This window comes from Molothrus ater, chromosome 27, assembly GCF_012460135.2.
Source record: "Molothrus ater isolate BHLD 08-10-18 breed brown headed cowbird chromosome 27, BPBGC_Mater_1.1, whole genome shotgun sequence".
Lineage (NCBI taxonomy): Eukaryota > Metazoa > Chordata > Aves > Passeriformes > Icteridae > Molothrus > Molothrus ater.
The window spans coordinates 1,521,528-1,539,585 of NC_050504.2; the positions used below are offsets into that span (position 1 = coordinate 1,521,528).

The 18,058-nt window shown below is 48.2% G+C and overlaps 1 protein-coding gene across 7 annotated transcripts in view; it reads left to right on the top strand.

Annotated features, from left to right (window-relative positions):
* Positions 1–17,910, top strand: part of MAP3K14 (mitogen-activated protein kinase kinase kinase 14) — a 29,989-nt gene extending 12,079 nt beyond the window's left edge. For 2 of the 7 annotated variants that reach the window (XM_054517438.1, XM_054517441.1), the window contains exons 5-17: positions 76–672; positions 1,668–1,805; positions 3,840–3,969; positions 4,858–4,989; positions 5,415–5,519; positions 6,573–6,736; positions 7,834–7,984; positions 8,558–8,908; positions 10,116–10,222; positions 11,476–11,620; positions 12,148–12,248; positions 14,282–17,086; positions 17,132–17,910. In XM_054517438.1, coding sequence (XP_054373413.1) covers positions 76–672; positions 1,668–1,805; positions 3,840–3,969; positions 4,858–4,989; positions 5,415–5,519; positions 6,573–6,736; positions 7,834–7,984; positions 8,558–8,908; positions 10,116–10,222; positions 11,476–11,620; positions 12,148–12,248; positions 14,282–14,446 — 2,286 coding nt within the window. In that variant the 3' untranslated portion in view covers positions 14,447–17,086; positions 17,132–17,910. The remainder of the gene's footprint in view (positions 1–75; positions 673–1,667; positions 1,806–3,839; positions 3,970–4,857; positions 4,990–5,414; positions 5,520–6,572; positions 6,737–7,833; positions 7,985–8,557; positions 8,909–10,115; positions 10,223–11,475; positions 11,621–12,147; positions 12,249–14,281; positions 17,087–17,131) is intronic. The other 5 variants (XM_054517440.1, XM_036398955.1, XM_036398953.1 and 2 more) reach the window with 5 other exon arrangements.
* Positions 17,911–18,058: the final 148 nt, after the last annotated feature.

Genomic DNA, 18,058 nt, shown 5'->3' on the forward strand with positions numbered 1-18,058 from the left:
AGTCCTAATAGCTCTTGGGTGAATTTTGGTGGCTATACTGAGGTTCCTGCTCAGCTGTTTGGTTTTGTTTTCTAGGAGGATGAATCCCACCAAAGCACTCTTTACAGAAACAGTTTTTGGGTTCCTGAATTTAACAAGGACTTGGGCTATGATCCACTGCCTTTTGAGAAGCCTGCCCATGCCCCTTTGTCCATGGGCAAACTCCATTCCCCGAGGAGCCAGTACAAAACTGAACTGCACAAGCTGATCAGCCCTATTCAGTGCCTTAATCATGTTTGGAAACAGAGGGACACTGTTCCCCAGCCTGAGACTCTCCATCCTTTTCCCTACAACATCCTTCCCCCCCATTTCCCACATGTGGACAATCCTCTCCGTGCCATGAAGCAGAATGCTCTGGACACATACTTCCATGGTGACCTCAACTATCAAGACAGTCACTTATCTGGCCTAAACTTAGAATATAATTTCACCAAATGCATCAACCAGTCTGTGCAAACCAGTTCAGACAAGCTTTCTGTGGAAGAATATTTGGTAGATGCCTTGAAGGGGAGTGTGAGTTTTGGTGAACCACAAAATTTAGCCAGCCTGGCCAAGACGTGGAGAGGAGGTGGGCTGGAGCTGAAGGAACAATTCCATGAAGCAAGTGAGAATGAAGGCGTGCTGCTGAACGAGGTGATCTGAGCCACTCTGGGGTGTGGGAGGCTGAGCTTCTCCTGGGCTTTGGGAGAGGGGTAATCTGCAACCATGTGCTTGCTGCTAAAACTGTGATTTCTGAATGGTTCTGGATCTGGTTGAAGCTGCCAGATAACCATGCAGGGTTGTTTTCTGCAGGAATTAAAGCCCTGCCTGTCTCAGACTGCTGGCTCCATGCTGTGCTCAGTCACCAGACATGCAGGCCTGGCTCTGAGCAGTGGTTCTGTGCTTAGTCAGTCTTCAGCCATGTCCTCTGTTTGCTGGGGAAGAGCCCAATCTGTTCAGCCAGGCTGCAATATTGATTGGCTCTGGAGGAGCTGGAGTGTGACAGAAACCAGGGCTGGGTAGAAGGGGAGGTACAGGAGTGCAGTTTGTGCCTCTGCTGGGACCAGCAGCTCCTGCAGCAGTCCACAGGGCCTGGGCACAGAAATGCATTCAAATCCAAGGGACATGGTTCATTTCTTCTGAATTCAGTTCTCTCTCAACACCCTAAAGTCCTCCTGGAGGACTTTCCTGGGGTCAATGTGACCCTGTCATTATGGTCTGTGCAGTTCAAGGTGTCCCTTACCTGCCTGCCTGTGTTCACACTGACACCTAAGGCACAGTCTCCATCTACTGACTGCAGAAAAGCTTCCACAGTGACAGGAAAGCATTTAGTCACAGGAATCTGGGTGAGTTGTAGTTATGTCCTGCATGAGAAGGGAGGAACACAGAGCTCCAGAGCATCCAAATCCTGGTGGCCTTTACAGCAGTGGGGTGCACTCAGTTAGATCCAACAGAGCCCACAGAAATCAGGTAGGTTCATCCTGTAGGGTTTCATCTCAAGCCTGTGGCAGAAGTAATCTTGTACTGATTTCTGGACAGGTGCTGTGTTGTCTGTCCTTTTGCTACTTCTGAGAACGTTGATCTCCATGCAGCTCAACATTTAAATGTCTCTTTTGTTGCTTCATTTTGTTTTCTGCTTGGACTTGCAGAAGCTGAAGCCGGTGGATTACGAGTACCGAGAGGAGGTTCACTGGACCAAGTGCCACGGCTCCTTGGGCATTGGCTCTTTTGGGGAGGTGTACAAGATAGAGGACAAGCAGACAGGATTCCAGTGTGCTGCCAAGAAGGTAATTCTGTGTGAGAGAAGGACACAAGACAGCACATGGAGAGAAATCTCTTCCCTCTTCAGGGCCTTGTACAGTCACAGTGAGTGGTGATGTTGTGTCCAAGGAAAAGCTCAGGGGGATGGCAGACAGAGAAGCAGCTGGAGGACTTGTATGTGCACAGGGGCCAAGATCAGCAGCCAGAAGAAAGCTCATTTGGCTTTAAAGTGTGCTGAAAGGCAAGAGTAGAGCTTTCTGAATGATTGTGAGTGACTGCAGGGGAGCAACAGCTGCGTGGGTTGTCTGTTATCTGACTATTCTTATCTCAAACCATGTCTGGTGTAAGTGGTTACATGGCAGGTATTTATTTCCCTGTTGAAAAAGGAATAAAGTAGGAAAAACCCAAGGCAGTCAGTAGGATCTGAAAACAGAGCTTTCATCTCCTGAGTGTCAGCTGCAGTGCTGGCACATTGTTCTGAGGTGATGCTGCTCCAGATGCAGCAAAGGATGTGTGTTTTTCCAGAAGCTGGCACTATGATCTGTTCTGCTCCAGGGTATGCCATTGTCACATGATGTAGGAAGTGTGTGGAATATAACTTGGAGCAGGGCATTGATTTGTGGGCTGCTGTGGGGGCCTCAGGGGTGCAGACAGAGGAATAATGCAAGGAGATGAGGCAAATGTGAACTATTTTATTTGAACTTACACTTGAATACTTTCATCACCCCTGTGAACTGATGTTTCTCACATTACTTCACTAGAAAACTTTGTGTGGGAAGTGTTTGCCTTGAGTACAAAAATATGTGCAAAAAGAACCATAACTTTCATTTTCCAGTTTAAAATCTTCATTTTTTCCCCATTTACACTGGGCCCAGCTTGCTGTGATCCCTGTGGAAAGATGTAAGAGGCAAGACATGTCCGGGTGTGTATTTATTTAACCATTTCATAACCATTCAGTTGTCAGCTATAGAAACAAACATCTCTCAAGCATGTAGAAAATTAATTCCTGTTCTGCATCCTCACAGTTCAGGTGTGAAATCTTGTGGTGACACAACCAGATTGTTTCCTGTCAGTGTGTAGCTATTTAAATGTATTATCCATTTGGCAAATCCACAGTCTTGGGAGGAATAGCTGTTCCTTGTGGGGTGTATTTTCAGGAAGGAAGATGGTTGTGCTGAAAAGGGAAACATGAAAGTAGGAGAAGCTGAAGTCTTTCAAAATGTCATTTCCCCCCCACCTAATTACTGAAGGATAAATGATGCTTCTTTATATCAGAAATGCATCTTCTTAGATCACACTCTGAAAGCAGAGAGTTCTAATATGCAAATTGGACACTTCTCTATGCTCTGTTTAATTTTCCATGAATAGCTGTCTGCAGTTCCTGCTGCCTCCCCTGCTCCCTACCTCACCTTCTTTCACCAGACTTGGTGCTGGAAGCACCTGCTCTCCAAATTCTTGAGATGAAAGAAAACCAGCTATAGCTGGATTGCTGACAGAGAAGAAACATGATGCATCTTTTTCCCACCAGAATCTTCATGACTCATGTTTTCCTTCTGGACTTCAGCAAATTCTTGTTTTATTTAGTTTGGCTGAACTTATTCAATAAGTTTTTCTTTAACCATTTGCAGGATGAGCACCACCTAACAAGGTGATCATGCAGATCACTGCTTGTGGACATATTTTGTATTCCCTCCTGTTTTGGGGGAGTTGAATTTTTGCCAAGTTTTGCACCATCCCCAGGGTTTTGGTTTTTTTCCCTCAGTTGTCAAAATTATCTTTTTACTGAGACAGAAATTACCTTCCTACCTGTAATCTGGAGTTATTGCAAGCTGGCATCTCTTGTGATGAATTTTCACTTCCCTTAAGCATTGAGGGTTCATCATCCCGAGCGTTCCCACTTCTTGCTGCGCTCCCGAGTTCTATTCTGGAAGATCACAAAATTAAGTTTGGAAAAGACCCTCAAGCCCAGTTAACCCATCTCTGCTGTCCCACAGCCACCAGAGAGGGGCAGTTGTGTGAGGATCCACCCCGGGATGGCTCAGTTCTCCCTGTTCCTGCAGGTGCAGCTGGAACATTTCCGTGCCGAGGAGCTGACGACGTGCGCGGCCGTGAGCAGCCCCAGCGTGGTGCCCCTGTACGGTGCTGTCAAGGAGGGTCCCTGGGTCACCATCTTCATGAAGCTCATGGAGGGTGAGCAGGGCACCATGGCACTGCCCAGTGCACGTTGGTCTCCTTTTCCTCCTGCCAAAAAAGGAATCTGTTAGTTCCTCAGTGCATCCAGGGTATTCCTGGTGTGAATTCCCCAGTGGGTTGGGATGGGTGTGTGTAAAACCTGCTGTGGGGGGAATGATTCCCTGTCCTGCCTTATTCCAGTTCAAGGTGTCTCTTTCACACAGTTGGGGCTGGTTTGTGCTTCCTGGTGGTTTGCAGGACACCAATGGGGCTCATTGCCTTGGCTGTCTGAGCAAACCTCAATGATTCCATTGCCTGGTGCTCTTTTTCTGGCCAGAACCATGGAAAACAGGCTGTGAACCATGGAAACCCAGTGGGCTGGGATGGGTGTGTGTAATCCCTGCAGTGGGCTTGCTGTGGGGGGAATGATTCCCAGTCCTGCCTTACTCCAGTCTCTTTTTCACAGTAAGACACAGTTGGGGCTGGTTTGTGCTTCCTGGGGGTTTTCAGGACACCACTGGGGCTCATTGCCCTGGCTGTCTGAGCAAACCTCAATGATTCCATTGCCTGGTGCTCTTTTTCTGGCCAGAACCATGGGAAACAGGCTGTGAAGAATGAGTGGTGGTCAGTAACACCCAGAAATGCCTGTTCTGATCACAGAGCACTTGCTTTTGCTCCAAAGCAGCACTGTTAAACTGACACTAAGCAAAAAACTATATAAATAAGGCCTGTTTTGTGAGCAGCAAAAACTCTGGGTATAAACAAAAGGAACTGAGCCATGTGTGGAAGATAAGTGCTGTCAGATGTGGAAAATCTCATTTTTTCAACGGAAACCACCAGGAATGCTAATGATGCTGGGGAGAATTTAAGCATAAGATAACATGGACTCCCTGGATTCCTTCCTAGGTGGCTCATTAGGGCAGCTCATTAAACAGAGTGGCTGCCTGCCAGAGGACAGAGCCCTCAGCTACCTGGGCCAGGTGTTGGAGGGTCTGGAGTATCTTCATGCTCAAAACATTCTCCATGGAGATGTCAAAGGTAGGAAAGTGTTTGAAGTACCTTGTTCTTCCCTTTTCTTGAAAGAGGCAAACTGCTTGGAGATTAAATTATTAATTTATTACTTACTTAAGTTATGGGATCTACTTACTAGATTTTCAGATCTATGTTTGAAATTAGAGTTTCCCTTGGTTCTAGACTGCTGGCAATATCATATTTGTCACCTCTTCTTGTCACCCCATGGGTCTGCCAAGCTGCTTGCCCAGGCTGGCCCACGACTGGGCTACAAGAATCTCCAGGGCAGGTAATTGATAGTTTATAAGAGATAATTACAGCTCTGCACTTGCTTAAGCCAGTGACAGGAGAAATAAATCCTTTAGGCTTAGAAAACTCTAGTTCTGTGTGCTTTTGAGTGTTTTTCTCATCTCCTGATGCAGAGGAGACTAATGGAACCCTTCTCTTGGCAGCTGAGAATGTGCTGCTGTCAGCTGATGGGAGCAGGGCCCTCCTGTGTGACTTTGGCCACTCTGCTCACCTGCACCCAGATGGGCTGGGAAAGTGCTTGGTCACAGGTGAGCCTTTGCTGCTGCTCTTCTGAGGAATTGCCCTTCTGACTCATCCTCTCTCATGAACATTTACATGTGGCTGATTTGCAAGCAACTGCTCAGGATGTCTCATTTATTGGTATTACTGTGACAGCCAAAATGACCTGAAATTTGGGAGGTGATGGTCTTTATCTCCCAGGCTAGAAGGGGTTTTGTAAGATTATGTCAGCATGCTGCAGTCTGTTTTGTCCCTGCAAGAAATCACACTGAAACTTTAAAATGCCACTCAAACTTTCTGTGTAAACTCACTAAATAGTGGGGAAGAGTCCTGATCTTCACTAAAGAAAATTCGTTTTGTTTGGCCAATTAAACTTAACCATGCTTCTTCATGCAGCTGTTGAAAGAGAATGGTGTTTTCTAAAGTCAAGCTCCTGTTTTGCCTCCCAGATTTGCTTGCAAGGGAAGTTTAATCCCTATTCTGTGTATAAGGGATGGGTCTGTGAGAGAATAGTTTCTGAGAATACTCAATGCTGCTTTTTGGGTTAAGGTGGAGCCCTTCCACTATGGAGAAAAGCTGGGGGAGCTCAGATTGTTCAGCCTGGAGAAGAGATGGCTCAAAAGAGACCTCAGAGCCCCTTCCAATGCCTAAAGGGATTCCAAGAGGGCTGGAGAGGGACTTGGGACAATAGCCTGGAAAGACAGGGCAAGAGGAATGGCTTCCCACTGCCAGAGGGAAGAGTCAAATGGGGTATTGGGCAGGAATTGTTCCCTGGGAGGGTGGGCAGGCCCTGGCACAGGGTGCCCAGAGCAGCTGGGGCTGCCCCTGGATCCCTGGCAGTGTCCAAGGCCAGGTGGGACATTGGGGCTTGGAGCAGCCTGGGACAGTGGGAGGTGTCCCTGCCATGGCAGGGGTGGCACTGAACAAACTGTGGTCCCTTCCCACCCAAGCCACTCATCCTACAAAGCTGCCATGTCTCACTTCAGCTGAAAAGAGAAGCATTCTGCCTTAGGCCTCCTCCCAGTGGCACTGGAGCAGTTCTCTTGCCTGCTTGCACTGAGTTTTCTCCTGGCTGGTTTTAGGGAACTACGTGCCTGGCACAGAGACCCACATGGCCCCCGAGGTGGTGATGGGCAAGCGCTGTGACTCCAAGGTGGACGTGTGGAGCAGCTGCTGCATGATGCTGCACATGCTCAATGGCTGCCACCCCTGGACCCAGTACTACAACCACCCTCTCTGCCTGAAGGTGAGTGACCCAGCCTCTGTGCAGCTGAGCTGCCTGAGCCTGTTACTGCTGGCCAGGGAGCACTCACCTGGGGCTGGAGGGCTGGGAGCCAGCTGACAGTGTTGGGAAGGATGCAGGTTTGACAAGAAAGTCTCACAGATGCTTAGCAGAAAGATTTTTGAATGTAGAGTCTGATGAAGGAGTAGAGATGGAAGCAAGTTTTGATATAGAAGAAAAGAATTGCTGAGCCAGTCTCACTGGATACCCTTTGCTTCCTTGGTTATGTTAGTTAGAAGGGGTTTTTATGACTTAGAGCAAAGGATAAACCCACCCCAAACAAGGAGATGTTTTTACCAAGCAGAAAGATAGCACAGGCAAACAAGTCAGCAAAGCTGCAAGTAGAAAAAAGGTCTCAGAATCTTCCACTGCAAGAAAACTGAAAAACAACTTCTGGCTTAAACTGTGATGTACTGACTTTGAGTGATTGGAGAACAGTACCATGAATATGGGAATTACAGTAGTTATGATAGGCTATAGATAATAGTTAAGGTATAGATTGGTTCTACTGTATGAAGATGCTCAGCAAAGAAAAGTATAGAATGCATTGTGACCAAAAGAAAAGTATAGAATGCATTGTGACCAAAAGGAAAGTATAGAATGCAGTGTAACCAAAGCCAAAGGGTCTCCAGGCCTGCCTGCAGCTGGAGCTGACAGCTGTGGGCACAGCTCTGTCACCCACGACCCTGGATTGCTGTAACCTCTTGGATGGGATAAACTGCATTTTGGATACAACAAACTGCATTTTGCATACAATAAACTGCATTTTGGAGAGCCACCTGGAGTCCTGTATCTCTCATTTAGGCTCTTACATGACAGGATACCAGCCTTGCTCTGGGAGCTGAGCATTCTCTGGGATTGCTCTGCTTGGGCTGTTCTTCCATGCCCTGCTCATGACTTGGGTGTGACTTTTGAGCCATTCAGCTGTAATAAAATTACTGTTCAGCTCTCACTTAATGCTTTCATTTCAGTTGGAAACACTGTTGGGGTGGGAAGAACCTTCCTGAAATCAAATTAAGCCTCTCTGGTGTAACCTCTTTCACTTCCTGTTTGTTACACAGATCGCTAAAGAGCCGCCTCCTCTGAGGGAAATTCCACCTTCCTGCAATCCTCTCACTGCTGAGATTATTAAACTGGGGCTGGAGAAGGAGCCTCTGCAGAGGGCATCTGCATCAGAGCTCAAAACTAAGACCACTGTGGCACTTGAGGAAGGTAGAAATGTCCTGATGTAACTGATGCAGCTGAACCTTCATATTCCCACTGGGAGAGCTGCTGGTGCTGCTCCTTTTGGAAGGAGCAGTCTGTTTTATTGTCCAGTATATCATTTTCACAGTATTGGTGCATGTTGTGGGTTGATGGCTTTTGCCTGCAGCTGAGTGTTTGTCACCCAAATAAATGATTTCCTGTGTGCTGTCACATGCTCTTCTTCCTTCTCTGCTGGAGGAGGGGAGCTCTCTGTGGGTTTGTTGAGGTGCTCTCCTGGGCTCCTGTCAGCTGAAGCATGTGTGCAGCACAACTGCAAGCAGGTCTTTATTGCATCCTTGGCTGTAACTCATGCTTGTGGTTCAGTCTTACCCCTGACACATCACTGATTTATCTCAGCTTAATCCTGCTGAGTGGTTCTGTAATACAGCAAGAATTTGTGGAGGTGATTTGGTTTTATCTTATGAAGTAGCTGGGCATTTTACAGCAAATGCACTTCAAAAATTCTTACAGCAAAGGAAAACTCATACCTCTTTTATTGCTTTATTTGATAATGTTTGTATTTTTTTTTTTTTTTTGTAGTGGGAGGTGTGAGAAGCCCCTGGAAAAGTGAATACAGAGAGCCCAGACATTTATCTTTGAACAAAGAAAACAGTGCACAGACATCCCTGTCCCCCACAGTGAGCCCAGTTTCTGAGATTGGTTCTGACCCAAAACTGTCAGTCAAAGTTTCCTGTGGCAGCTCACTCCTACCACCTCCATCTCTGGAGCAAACAGAGGAGGTTGAGGGACCTCACTGGAACGAGGGCAAGGAGTTACCTGAGACCTGTGATCCCCCACCCCTCTCCTCAACTCCTCTGCCCCTCAAGAGCTGCAGCCACGTGGAAAGAGCCACAACCATTTCAGAGCAAGAACTTCAGCAGCTGGAAATTGGTGAGCACTGGGCTGGGGGAGGAATTCAGCACTTTTTGCTGGAGAGCAGGATAAAAATACAGCTGCTTTCTCTTGGCTTGTTGAAGTTATTTTTGGGTTTTCAGCTTGGATGTCATTTTGCTCATAGTTCCTTTCTCGTTACACAAATTGCTCAACCTTCCTTCAAACTACCAAAACTAATAGTTCTTAACCAATTAAATGTGCCACAAGGGGAGTGAACAGAATTTCCTTCCTCCTGAACAGGGGGGAACCTTCTGAGAGAGGTGCAGGAGCCTCTTGGGAAGCAGCCTGTTTCAAACTTGTGCTTGTTTGCACTGTGTAAACAGTGTCAGAATTCCAACTTCATCTGCAATTTTAGGTTCAAACTTTTTTTTTTTTTTAATTGAGGTAATAAAGGAATGGCAGATGTCAAGCAAAGCAGTGCAGTTAAAATCAGCCTGCAACTCTTTAGTTCTGGGTATTGGAAAACCTACAGCCACCAGCCAAGGAATTTGGTTACAACTGCAAAGCAGAGTTTGAAAACTAGCAGTAAGTTCAGTGTGGAAATCAGTGATTTGTCCAGTTCCATTGCCCCAATATAACTCTAGATTTCACCTTTTTTTTCTCCCGTGTTTTCTAGTCTTTTTGAGTGAACTGAAAGAAATTAGGAACAGAGTGGTTTGAATTGTAACTGTGTCAGAAAACTGAAGAATTTTAGGGGTTGCTGATGGGAGGCTTCTTTCTCAAATGGCTTTGGGCCTTAGCAGCATTGTAAGAGCTGGGTTAGGTTTGGGATATCTGGATATTATCAGGAATATTTGCAGTATTTGTAAGTACTTGTATCCAGATAAGGGAGTACAAACCTCCAGATACTTGTGAGACTTGAGTACATGAGTTTGACTTTTCCCTGATAATGTGGATGGATCTAAAGTGATATCTCCCAGGAGACATAAAGGCAAGAACTGGTGAATTTAGGATGCTATTTTGCATGTTGTTGCACAATCCATCCCCTCTTGGCCCAGTTTCCCTGTGTCACAGTGGTCTCTGCATGGCAGAGCTGTGTGTTGGGCTCTGCTGGCACCAATATGAAATAAATATTAAATATTGCTGAAGAAGCTTTGGGTATTAATGGCAGAGCTGTGATTAGAGCAGGGAGGCATGGAGGGAAACACTGGAAATGTCCCCCTGAAACACTGGAAATGTCTCCCTTCTCCTCCTTTTGCTGCAGAACTGTTTCTGAACAGCCTTTCCCAGCCTTACTCTCTGGAAGAGCAGGAGCAAATGCTTTCATGCCTCAGCATTGACAGCCCCTTTGTGTCAGATGCCAGTGAGAAGGTGAGTGGGGATGGGTGGGGGGTGGCTGGTTGGCACCCTTGGCAAAACTGGAAACTGTGACCAATGCAAATCTGGAATTTCTCAGCTTTGCTGCTGCTTTCTGACACCCAATTGGCTGGGAAGAAAGCTTTGCTCATGCCCAGTGGGGTGTTGAGGGTTGTAGCTGTGCTTTGGTTACCTGTCCAGCATGGATCCTGTCCTCCAGAGGCTCTCCTGTGCTGGATCCTCACCTGAAGCTTCAGAGAATCTCAGCTGCCTCAAGCCTGTCTGTGCAGGGGAAGCAGTGATGGAAATGGGAGCTGCACCAAGCAGCTGGGCAGGGCCTCCTCCTGGCCATGGCCACCAGTGAGAGGTTTAGGGAAAGACCAGGAGAGTAGGACAGGAAAACAGAGACCCAAATATTGGATATTCATTCCCAGATCTATTCTCCATGAATTTATTTTAACCCATTGGTAGTCATGAATACACAGTCCTGGTTATTTACCAATTTCAGTTAGGTTGGTTTGCTCTCTCTGGTGTTCCTAAGGTGGGGAATAGCTGTGAGGAGCACTGAACAGGCCTTGTTGGACCAGGGAAGGACAAAAGAACTTAAATCACAGTTTTCAAAGGCGTTGAGTCCCCAGTTTGTGCATCCTGGCATCTGCAGGAGTCAGTTCTGATTGGGAGCAGCATTGTGTCCTATTTCTGTCTCTCTTCTCAGTCTTCCAGTGCTTTTTGAGGAGGACTGAGGGAGTTCTGCACAGCTCAGCTGTTGACACACAGAATGTGCAGTGTGGGATCTGACTCTGCTTGGTTTTTCCCTCTAACACCTACACCATACCTGTAACTTGGTTTTGACTGGTTCAGACCTCTGTGCTGGTGTCAGATTGACTGGGCCAATACAACAGTGCAGCAGCACAGGGCCTATGGTTGGTTTTGTACAGTGAATTGGTTTTCCTGGGTGTTTCTAATGTCAGTAAGTGACAAATATTTTAACTGATGTTTAATTCTCCTGCCAGTCAGTACAACCCCTCTTTTCTCACTCAGCTTTTCAGCTCATTATTGATTTAACTTTTGAGAATATCTGATAATGTTTGCACACTGTTGCACTGCTATCCATTCCCTTTCCCAGAGGGCACATAAGTGTTGTCTGAGGCCCAGCCTTAAATCCCTGTGGATTTCCACCTTTTTTCTCCTGACCTTATTTTAATGCTCATCTCCTGCCAGCTCATTTTCTTTCAGAACCTTAGACAAACTTGTGCTTATTCCTACAGAACTCCATGAAGGCTTCTCAGAGCTTGAGGGACACCATGAGCTCTGGGATCCATTCCTGGAACAGCCAGGCAGAGGGGCAGAGCTGCAGCTGGAACAACCTGCTGAGCCGCAGCCGGCACACGGACACCCCCAGCTGCTTCAACGGTGGGTCTGCCCTCCCACAGCAGGGAGAAATGGCCAGAAATCACCTTCTCACTACCTAGACAAGCTGATATGGAGTTTTTGAACTCCTTTTGTCCTTCAGTTGCTGTGGCAGCACAGACTCCCCTAAAGATGGGTGTTGAGGAGGCCCAGTCTGCCCCAGTCACAGATGGGTCTGTGCAGTAAAATCCAGGGAAGTTTCTGAGCACACACAGAGCCTGTGTGCCCTGGTTCATGCAGCCTCCATGTGCAAGGAATGTTTTATAACCACAAACATCTACCCAGAATTTTGAGGGCAGATTGTGCAAATTAATCCATCCCTTCAGCTGCTTTCTTGCTAAATGCAGCTCTGCTCTGTGAGTCATTGCTGTCTGCAGCAAGCTCCATGCTCAGTGAAAGACCTACATAAATGAAATCCTTAATGACAAAAATGAGCTTTTCCCCATGTGTGTGCCTTGTCAGTCAGTTTGCTGTGGGCTCTGAGGTCCCTGTGGCTCAGCAGAACCTAAAGAACCTCTTGTGCATTCCAGGAGTGAAAATCCAGATCCAGTTGCTAAGTGGAGAAAATTTGCACATCAGAGATTTCCACAGGACAAAGGTGGGAGACATTGCCACGGGGATAAGCAGCCAGGTGAGACACAGACTGGAGTTCAGTGCATCATTTGAGGAATGATTTCTTCCCTACTGCAGCCTCATAACCCCTGAATGCCAGAGAGACCCAGGAGTGGTTCAGGGATCCTTAGGACACCTGTAGAAGCAGAGCCTCAGTGCTGCTGTTTTGAGTGTGGTACCAGAGGATGTTTTCTGAATCACAGAATCATTAAGGTTGGAAAAGACCTCCAAGAACATCAAATCCAACCTTTGACCAAATCCCACCAGGCCCACTAAACCATATTTCCAAGTGCCAAATCTACTCATTTTCTTGAACCATTTCAGGGATGGTGATTCCAGCACTGCCCTGGGCAGCCTATTCCAATGCTATCCACTCTTGCAGTGAATAAATTTCCCCTAATATCCAGCCTAAACCTAGTACCAAACCTGAATTGTAAGCCAGTGCCAATTGTCAGAGTGAGCACAGGGATCTATATCTTAGAATATCAATATTCTGTGCTGCAGCTTAAAAAATCCTTCTCCTCAATTATAAACTCTTTCCCCTCTCCCTGAAGAATCATATATAGCTTTTTCATCATGAGCAGTAGCATCAGCTCAGGGAGATGAGCTCTGTTTGGCTGGGGTGCTTCCAGCTTGTTCTGTTGGAGCTGTTGGCACACTCCTGTGAACCTCACTGTGGGCTGCTTTGGCTGTTCCTGAAAGAAACTCTGGAGAGTCTGTGGGACTGTGACTCATCTCAGTGTAAAACGGGATCATCTCTAAAAGATGTTGCACCAATCTAAAAAATGTTCCAGTGGTGCTGGTTCTCTCTAGCCTCTGTTCTTGTGAACATCACAAAGCAAAATACCTGCAGAGGAGCTCAGGTGCCCAAACATGGGCAGCTCAAGACCCCCCAGCCATGGCCCAGAGCTCAGGGAGGCACTTTGGTGTGGGGGTACCAGTTGTTGGTTTTTCTGGGTCTGGATTGAAGGCACTTGAAACAATAATTCATGTTTGGACTCAGGTGTTTATTATTTCTTGCCAGTAAAACAGTCTCACTACTGTGAGTTCTGCAGCTTTTCATTAGAAGGCACAAAATGACCAGCAATCTCTTGTTACAAGGTCTTTTAAGACTAAATTATCCAATTAAGAGCTGACACCTCGATTATTTTCCCTTTTAACCCAATAACTGATCTCAATGTGGACTTTTCTGATCAATTACAAAATGCCACCCAAACCCATGAAGAAGAAACCCAGGATGACAACTGTGCCCTCCATCTTGCTTCCATCCACAGCACACTAAAAATCCTAAAAACCTCAATTTCTCACCCAGTGATACACCTACACTACTCTCTATAATCTATTTCACACTTCTGTGGATTCCAGTCTATCTTGAAGTCTGGGAAACTTTCTCCATGAGTGAGGGTCAAAGTCAGTGCTCCCCTGGTGTTACAGTGTTCACAGGGGTCTTAGGATGAGAGAAGAGACAAGAATGTTGACTCCATGTTTCAGAAGGCTTGATTTATTATTTTATTATATATATTATATTAAAACTATTCTAAAAGAATAGAAGAAAAGGTTTCATCAGAAGGCTGGCTAAGAATTGAAAAAGTAGGAATGATAACAAAGACTTGTGACAGACTGAGGCAGTCTGGACAGCTGGACTGTGATTGGCCATTAATTAGAAACAACCACATGAGACCAATCCCAGCTCCACCTGTTGCATTCCACAGCAGCAGATAACCATTGGGTACATTTTGTTCCTGAGGCCTCTCAGCTTCTCAGGAGAAAAAATCCTAAGGAAAGGATTTTCCATAAAAGATGTCTGTGACACCCTGGGGGTCAGGGCACCCCAGGGCAGACAGAGGAATATTCCCTGTGCCCTGGCTTTCCACACTTTGGCAGCAGGATGGGCACTGCCCAGTCCAGTTCTGAGGTGTTTCCTTGTGAGAGGAGCTCAGGCTGTTCCTGCCAAGCACGAGCCCCTCCCTGGGAGCTGCTCCTGCCTTGGGACGCCGGGTGTGATGGAGGGGGCTGGAAGTGCCACTGAGCTCTGTGTGTTCTGCTCCCCAGATCCCCGTGCCTGCCTTCAGCCTGGTGACCAAGGAGGGGCAGCCTGTGCACTACAACATGGAGGTGCCTGACTCTGGCATCGAGCTGCAGTGCACCCTGGCCCCCGACTGCAGCGTGGGCTGGGCCTGGCGCGTCAAGCACGGCCAGCTGGAGAACAGGCCCTGAGGCCCTGCCTGCTTTGGAGCTTTGCACCTTGTGAAAGGAGGAATTGCAAAAGCTTCTGACCTCCCCTGCCGTGGAGCACCAAGTGCGGTGGCTGCTGTTTGTGCTGCAGCAGGATCACAGCTCACTGCCCTCGCTTCTGTTGGCTGCTCTGATCCACTTCCAAGACATGTCCTGAGCTTAGACATTCCCCAGGACAGTGGGAATTCCTTGTTTTGGGTGTGTTAGAGCTTGAGAATGGTAGGTGGAAATTCCTCACTTCTCAGAGGAAGGAGGTTGTGCTTTTCAGGAGAGCAGGGCCATGAGGACTCTGCTCCTGCTCCAAGGTGAGGTCGGTCGTGGCTGGGCTTGCCCAGAGGAGGAGCTTGGGTGCCCTCAGTGTGGCTGGGGTTGGTTGTGCCAAGAGGAGCTGGCTGACTTCCTTCCAGCTGGAGGAAGAAACATTTCTGGAGGCTCTGGGGAGCATCATCTCCACCTCAAGCCTTTAGCATGGGGAGGATCCACAGCAGTCACTGGCTGGCTCTTGGTTTCACCTCCCACCCTTCCCCGCAGTTGCTTCGTTCTTGAATGAGAAAAGAACTTTGTTCCCAGAAAGAGCTTTGCTTGCAGCTCCCACCTGCAGGTCTCAGAGGAGCTGCTGCTCTCTCTGGTGTCCCTGGCAGGCAGGGCAGGAGAAGGGTACAGAATTCCATGGAGGGGTTGTTCCTCCATCCTGTTCCCATCTCTGATGTGGGACTTCAGGTGCACTGTCCCATCCTTGGAGGAATAAGGGACATCAGCTCTGTCAGCTGTGACAGGGCTGAATTTTATGGCAGAGTTTATAAAAATCTCCCTCCCAGCTCCCAGTCCAGCCCAGTGCCCCAGTTCTGTGAGCTCAGCCTGGTCTCACAAGGCTTCCCACTCCTCCCCTCACTTCAGACTGGGTTCACTGAGTGGGATGGGCAGCTGGGCCTGGAATGCCTTAAGCTTTAAACTGTTTGTTTTTTTTTTTACTGATTTGTGAATGTTTGGAACACACTGAAACCTCACAGGTCACGTTCAGGTGGGTGGGTGTCGTTCACCCTTCTCCATCCCAGAACAGATCCCGAGGGAGGTGTGAGCTCCCAGTGTGCTTGTTCAGGGCTGTGCTTGTTCCAGGCCTGGCACACCTGGAAATCACAATCCCTCCCTCTGGCTGTGGCTCTCCAGAGCTCTGAGGCTGCATCTGAGCAGGGGCTCTGCATCCAGCCTGGGCCAGAGCAGCAGCTCCCAAAAGCCAAGGTGGGCTCTGCCAGGTCCGTGCTGGTCTGGGAGACACAATCGGGCAGCAAAGTGTTCCCAAGGGAAGTTCACTTAGAAAATAGCTGGGAAAAGCTGAGCTCTGAGCCTCCCTTTTTGAGGAGCAGCACTCCTGAAACAATGGATGCTCTTTCCCTTTGGTCTCCCAGAGCATGGGCTGGTTTTGCTCCACCAGACAGTGACATCCCTGATCAGAAAACTCAAGTTTGTAATAAGAATGATGTAATAAGAAAGGGGAATTCATGAAGAAAAATGAAACCTGTCACCACTTTGGGTATCATTTTTATAGCACTTTTTGTTCTAAAGCACTTAATAGATTGTCCAAAATAGGCACCTAATTATATCTACTATGCCACATTCAGAGTCTTTTCAGTAAATAATTAACACATTATGCACATGTCTTCCAGGAGGGAGTGGGGGAAGGGGGAGTTTGGCTCCATTTCTTTTTTCAGATGCCATAAACTACTAAAAGTTTAAGCTCTGGAGCAGGAGGGATCAAAGTGCCTCTTGCAGGGCTCCCAGGAGCTCCCAAGCACAGGTTCAGTGCATGCCTGACTCCTTTCCTGAGCTTCCTCCAAGGGGACAGGAGGAAAACTTGGTTGTTTTTGTGAGTGTGTGGTGATGTGTGTATCCCAAAGCATGGTGGGTTCCATCCCAAAGGCTGCACCTTGTACCTGTGTCACCTGGGGGATGCTCCCATGTCCTGGTATCTAGTTCTGTGCCTAGGCATTGAGCCCTGGAGCAGCAGGACTGTCTGAAGGACTCCTGGGCTCTGCATCTGCAGCATTAACCTGAACTCAGGCCACCTGCACAAGGGCAGGGAACCTTCCTGGGCCTGGGATGTCCTTGCAGGGCCCATGGAGATGTCTGTGTTCCCAGGTCCATGGATATGTCTGTGTTCCCAGGTCCATGGAGACGTCTGTGTTCCCCTGGTCCATGGACATGTCCATGTTCCCCAGGCCCATGGGGATCACCATGTCCATGGAGATGTCTGTGTTCCCCAGGCCCTTGGAGATGTGTCTGTTCCCAGGCCCGTGGAGATCCCAAGGCCCATGGACATGTCCATGTTCCCCAGGTCCATGGAGATGTTCATGTTCCCCTGGTCCATGGAGATCTGGCCCATGGAGATATCTGTGTTCCCCAGGCCCTTGGAGATGTCTGTGTTCCCCAGGCCCATGGAGGTGTCTGTGTTCCCAGGCCCATGGACATGTCCATGTTCCCCAGGTCCATGGAGATCCCCAGACCCATGGAGATGTCTCTGTTTCCAGGCCCATGGTGATGTCTGTGTTCCCAGGTCCATGGACATGTCCATGTTCCCCTGGCCCATGGAGATCCCCAGGTCCATGGAGATGTCTGTGTTCCCAGGTCCCATGGACATGTCCATGTCCCCTGGCCCATGGAGATCCCCAGGCCCATGGAGATGTCTGTGTTCCCAGGCCCATGGAGATCCCCAGACCCATGGAGCTGTCTCTGTTTCCAGGCCCATGGACATGTCCATGTTCCTCAGTACCCTCATAGCAGCATTAGCCAGTTTTGTCCCAAGCCTTCAGTCCTGTTTTGCTGCCACCACAAGTGCCCAGTGAGGCTGCAGGCTCCCCGTGTCCCTGCTCCCAGGGTGGGGTGTGGTGTCACATCCCTGCCTGGGCACAGACACCTCGGCAGCCCCACAAACCTCCGGTGCCTTCCCAGTCCCTGAGCTCCTCTGGGCTGATCTCCAGGCTGTGCTGCCAGCCAGCCTGGGCTGTCCCTGGCTATCTCCTGCTGCCAGGACAGTTTCCTCTTCCCTTGCCTTGTCACTTTGCTGTGACAGGCACAAACAACCCGGCCTCCAGATGAAGGCAATACTGACAGCAGAAAGTCGGGAAAGATTTGCATTATCCTTGTTCAAATTTGGCTGGAACTGTCAGGGTTTCATAACGAGTGTTTAGGACAGAACCCCAGCTCAGGGTGGGGAGGACAAGTAGGAGTGATAAACACAGATGGCTCTTGTTGTGCAGCTCCTTCTGGAAGTCTGGAGAAATCGCTGCTGGTGAGCTGAGGATCTCATTGGGATGGGCAGTGGGGGAAGGTGCTGGAACCAGGAGCTTGTATGGAATGAATGACACTTTATAAAACTGTGATTTCTTGAAGTTAACGTTTTTGACCTGCATTTTCACAGGGAAAAAAAATAAAGCTAAAAAAAGAGAAGATTTTGTTGTCGTTGCTGGTGGTTTGATGTGAACAAGATGGTGATGCTGAATGAGATATTTCCAGGAAGAGGAGCCTGGTCTGAATGAACTCTGCTGTATAACTGGGGTTTGGGGGATTCAGGAGAAGTCAGGGAGGATGCTTGGGCAC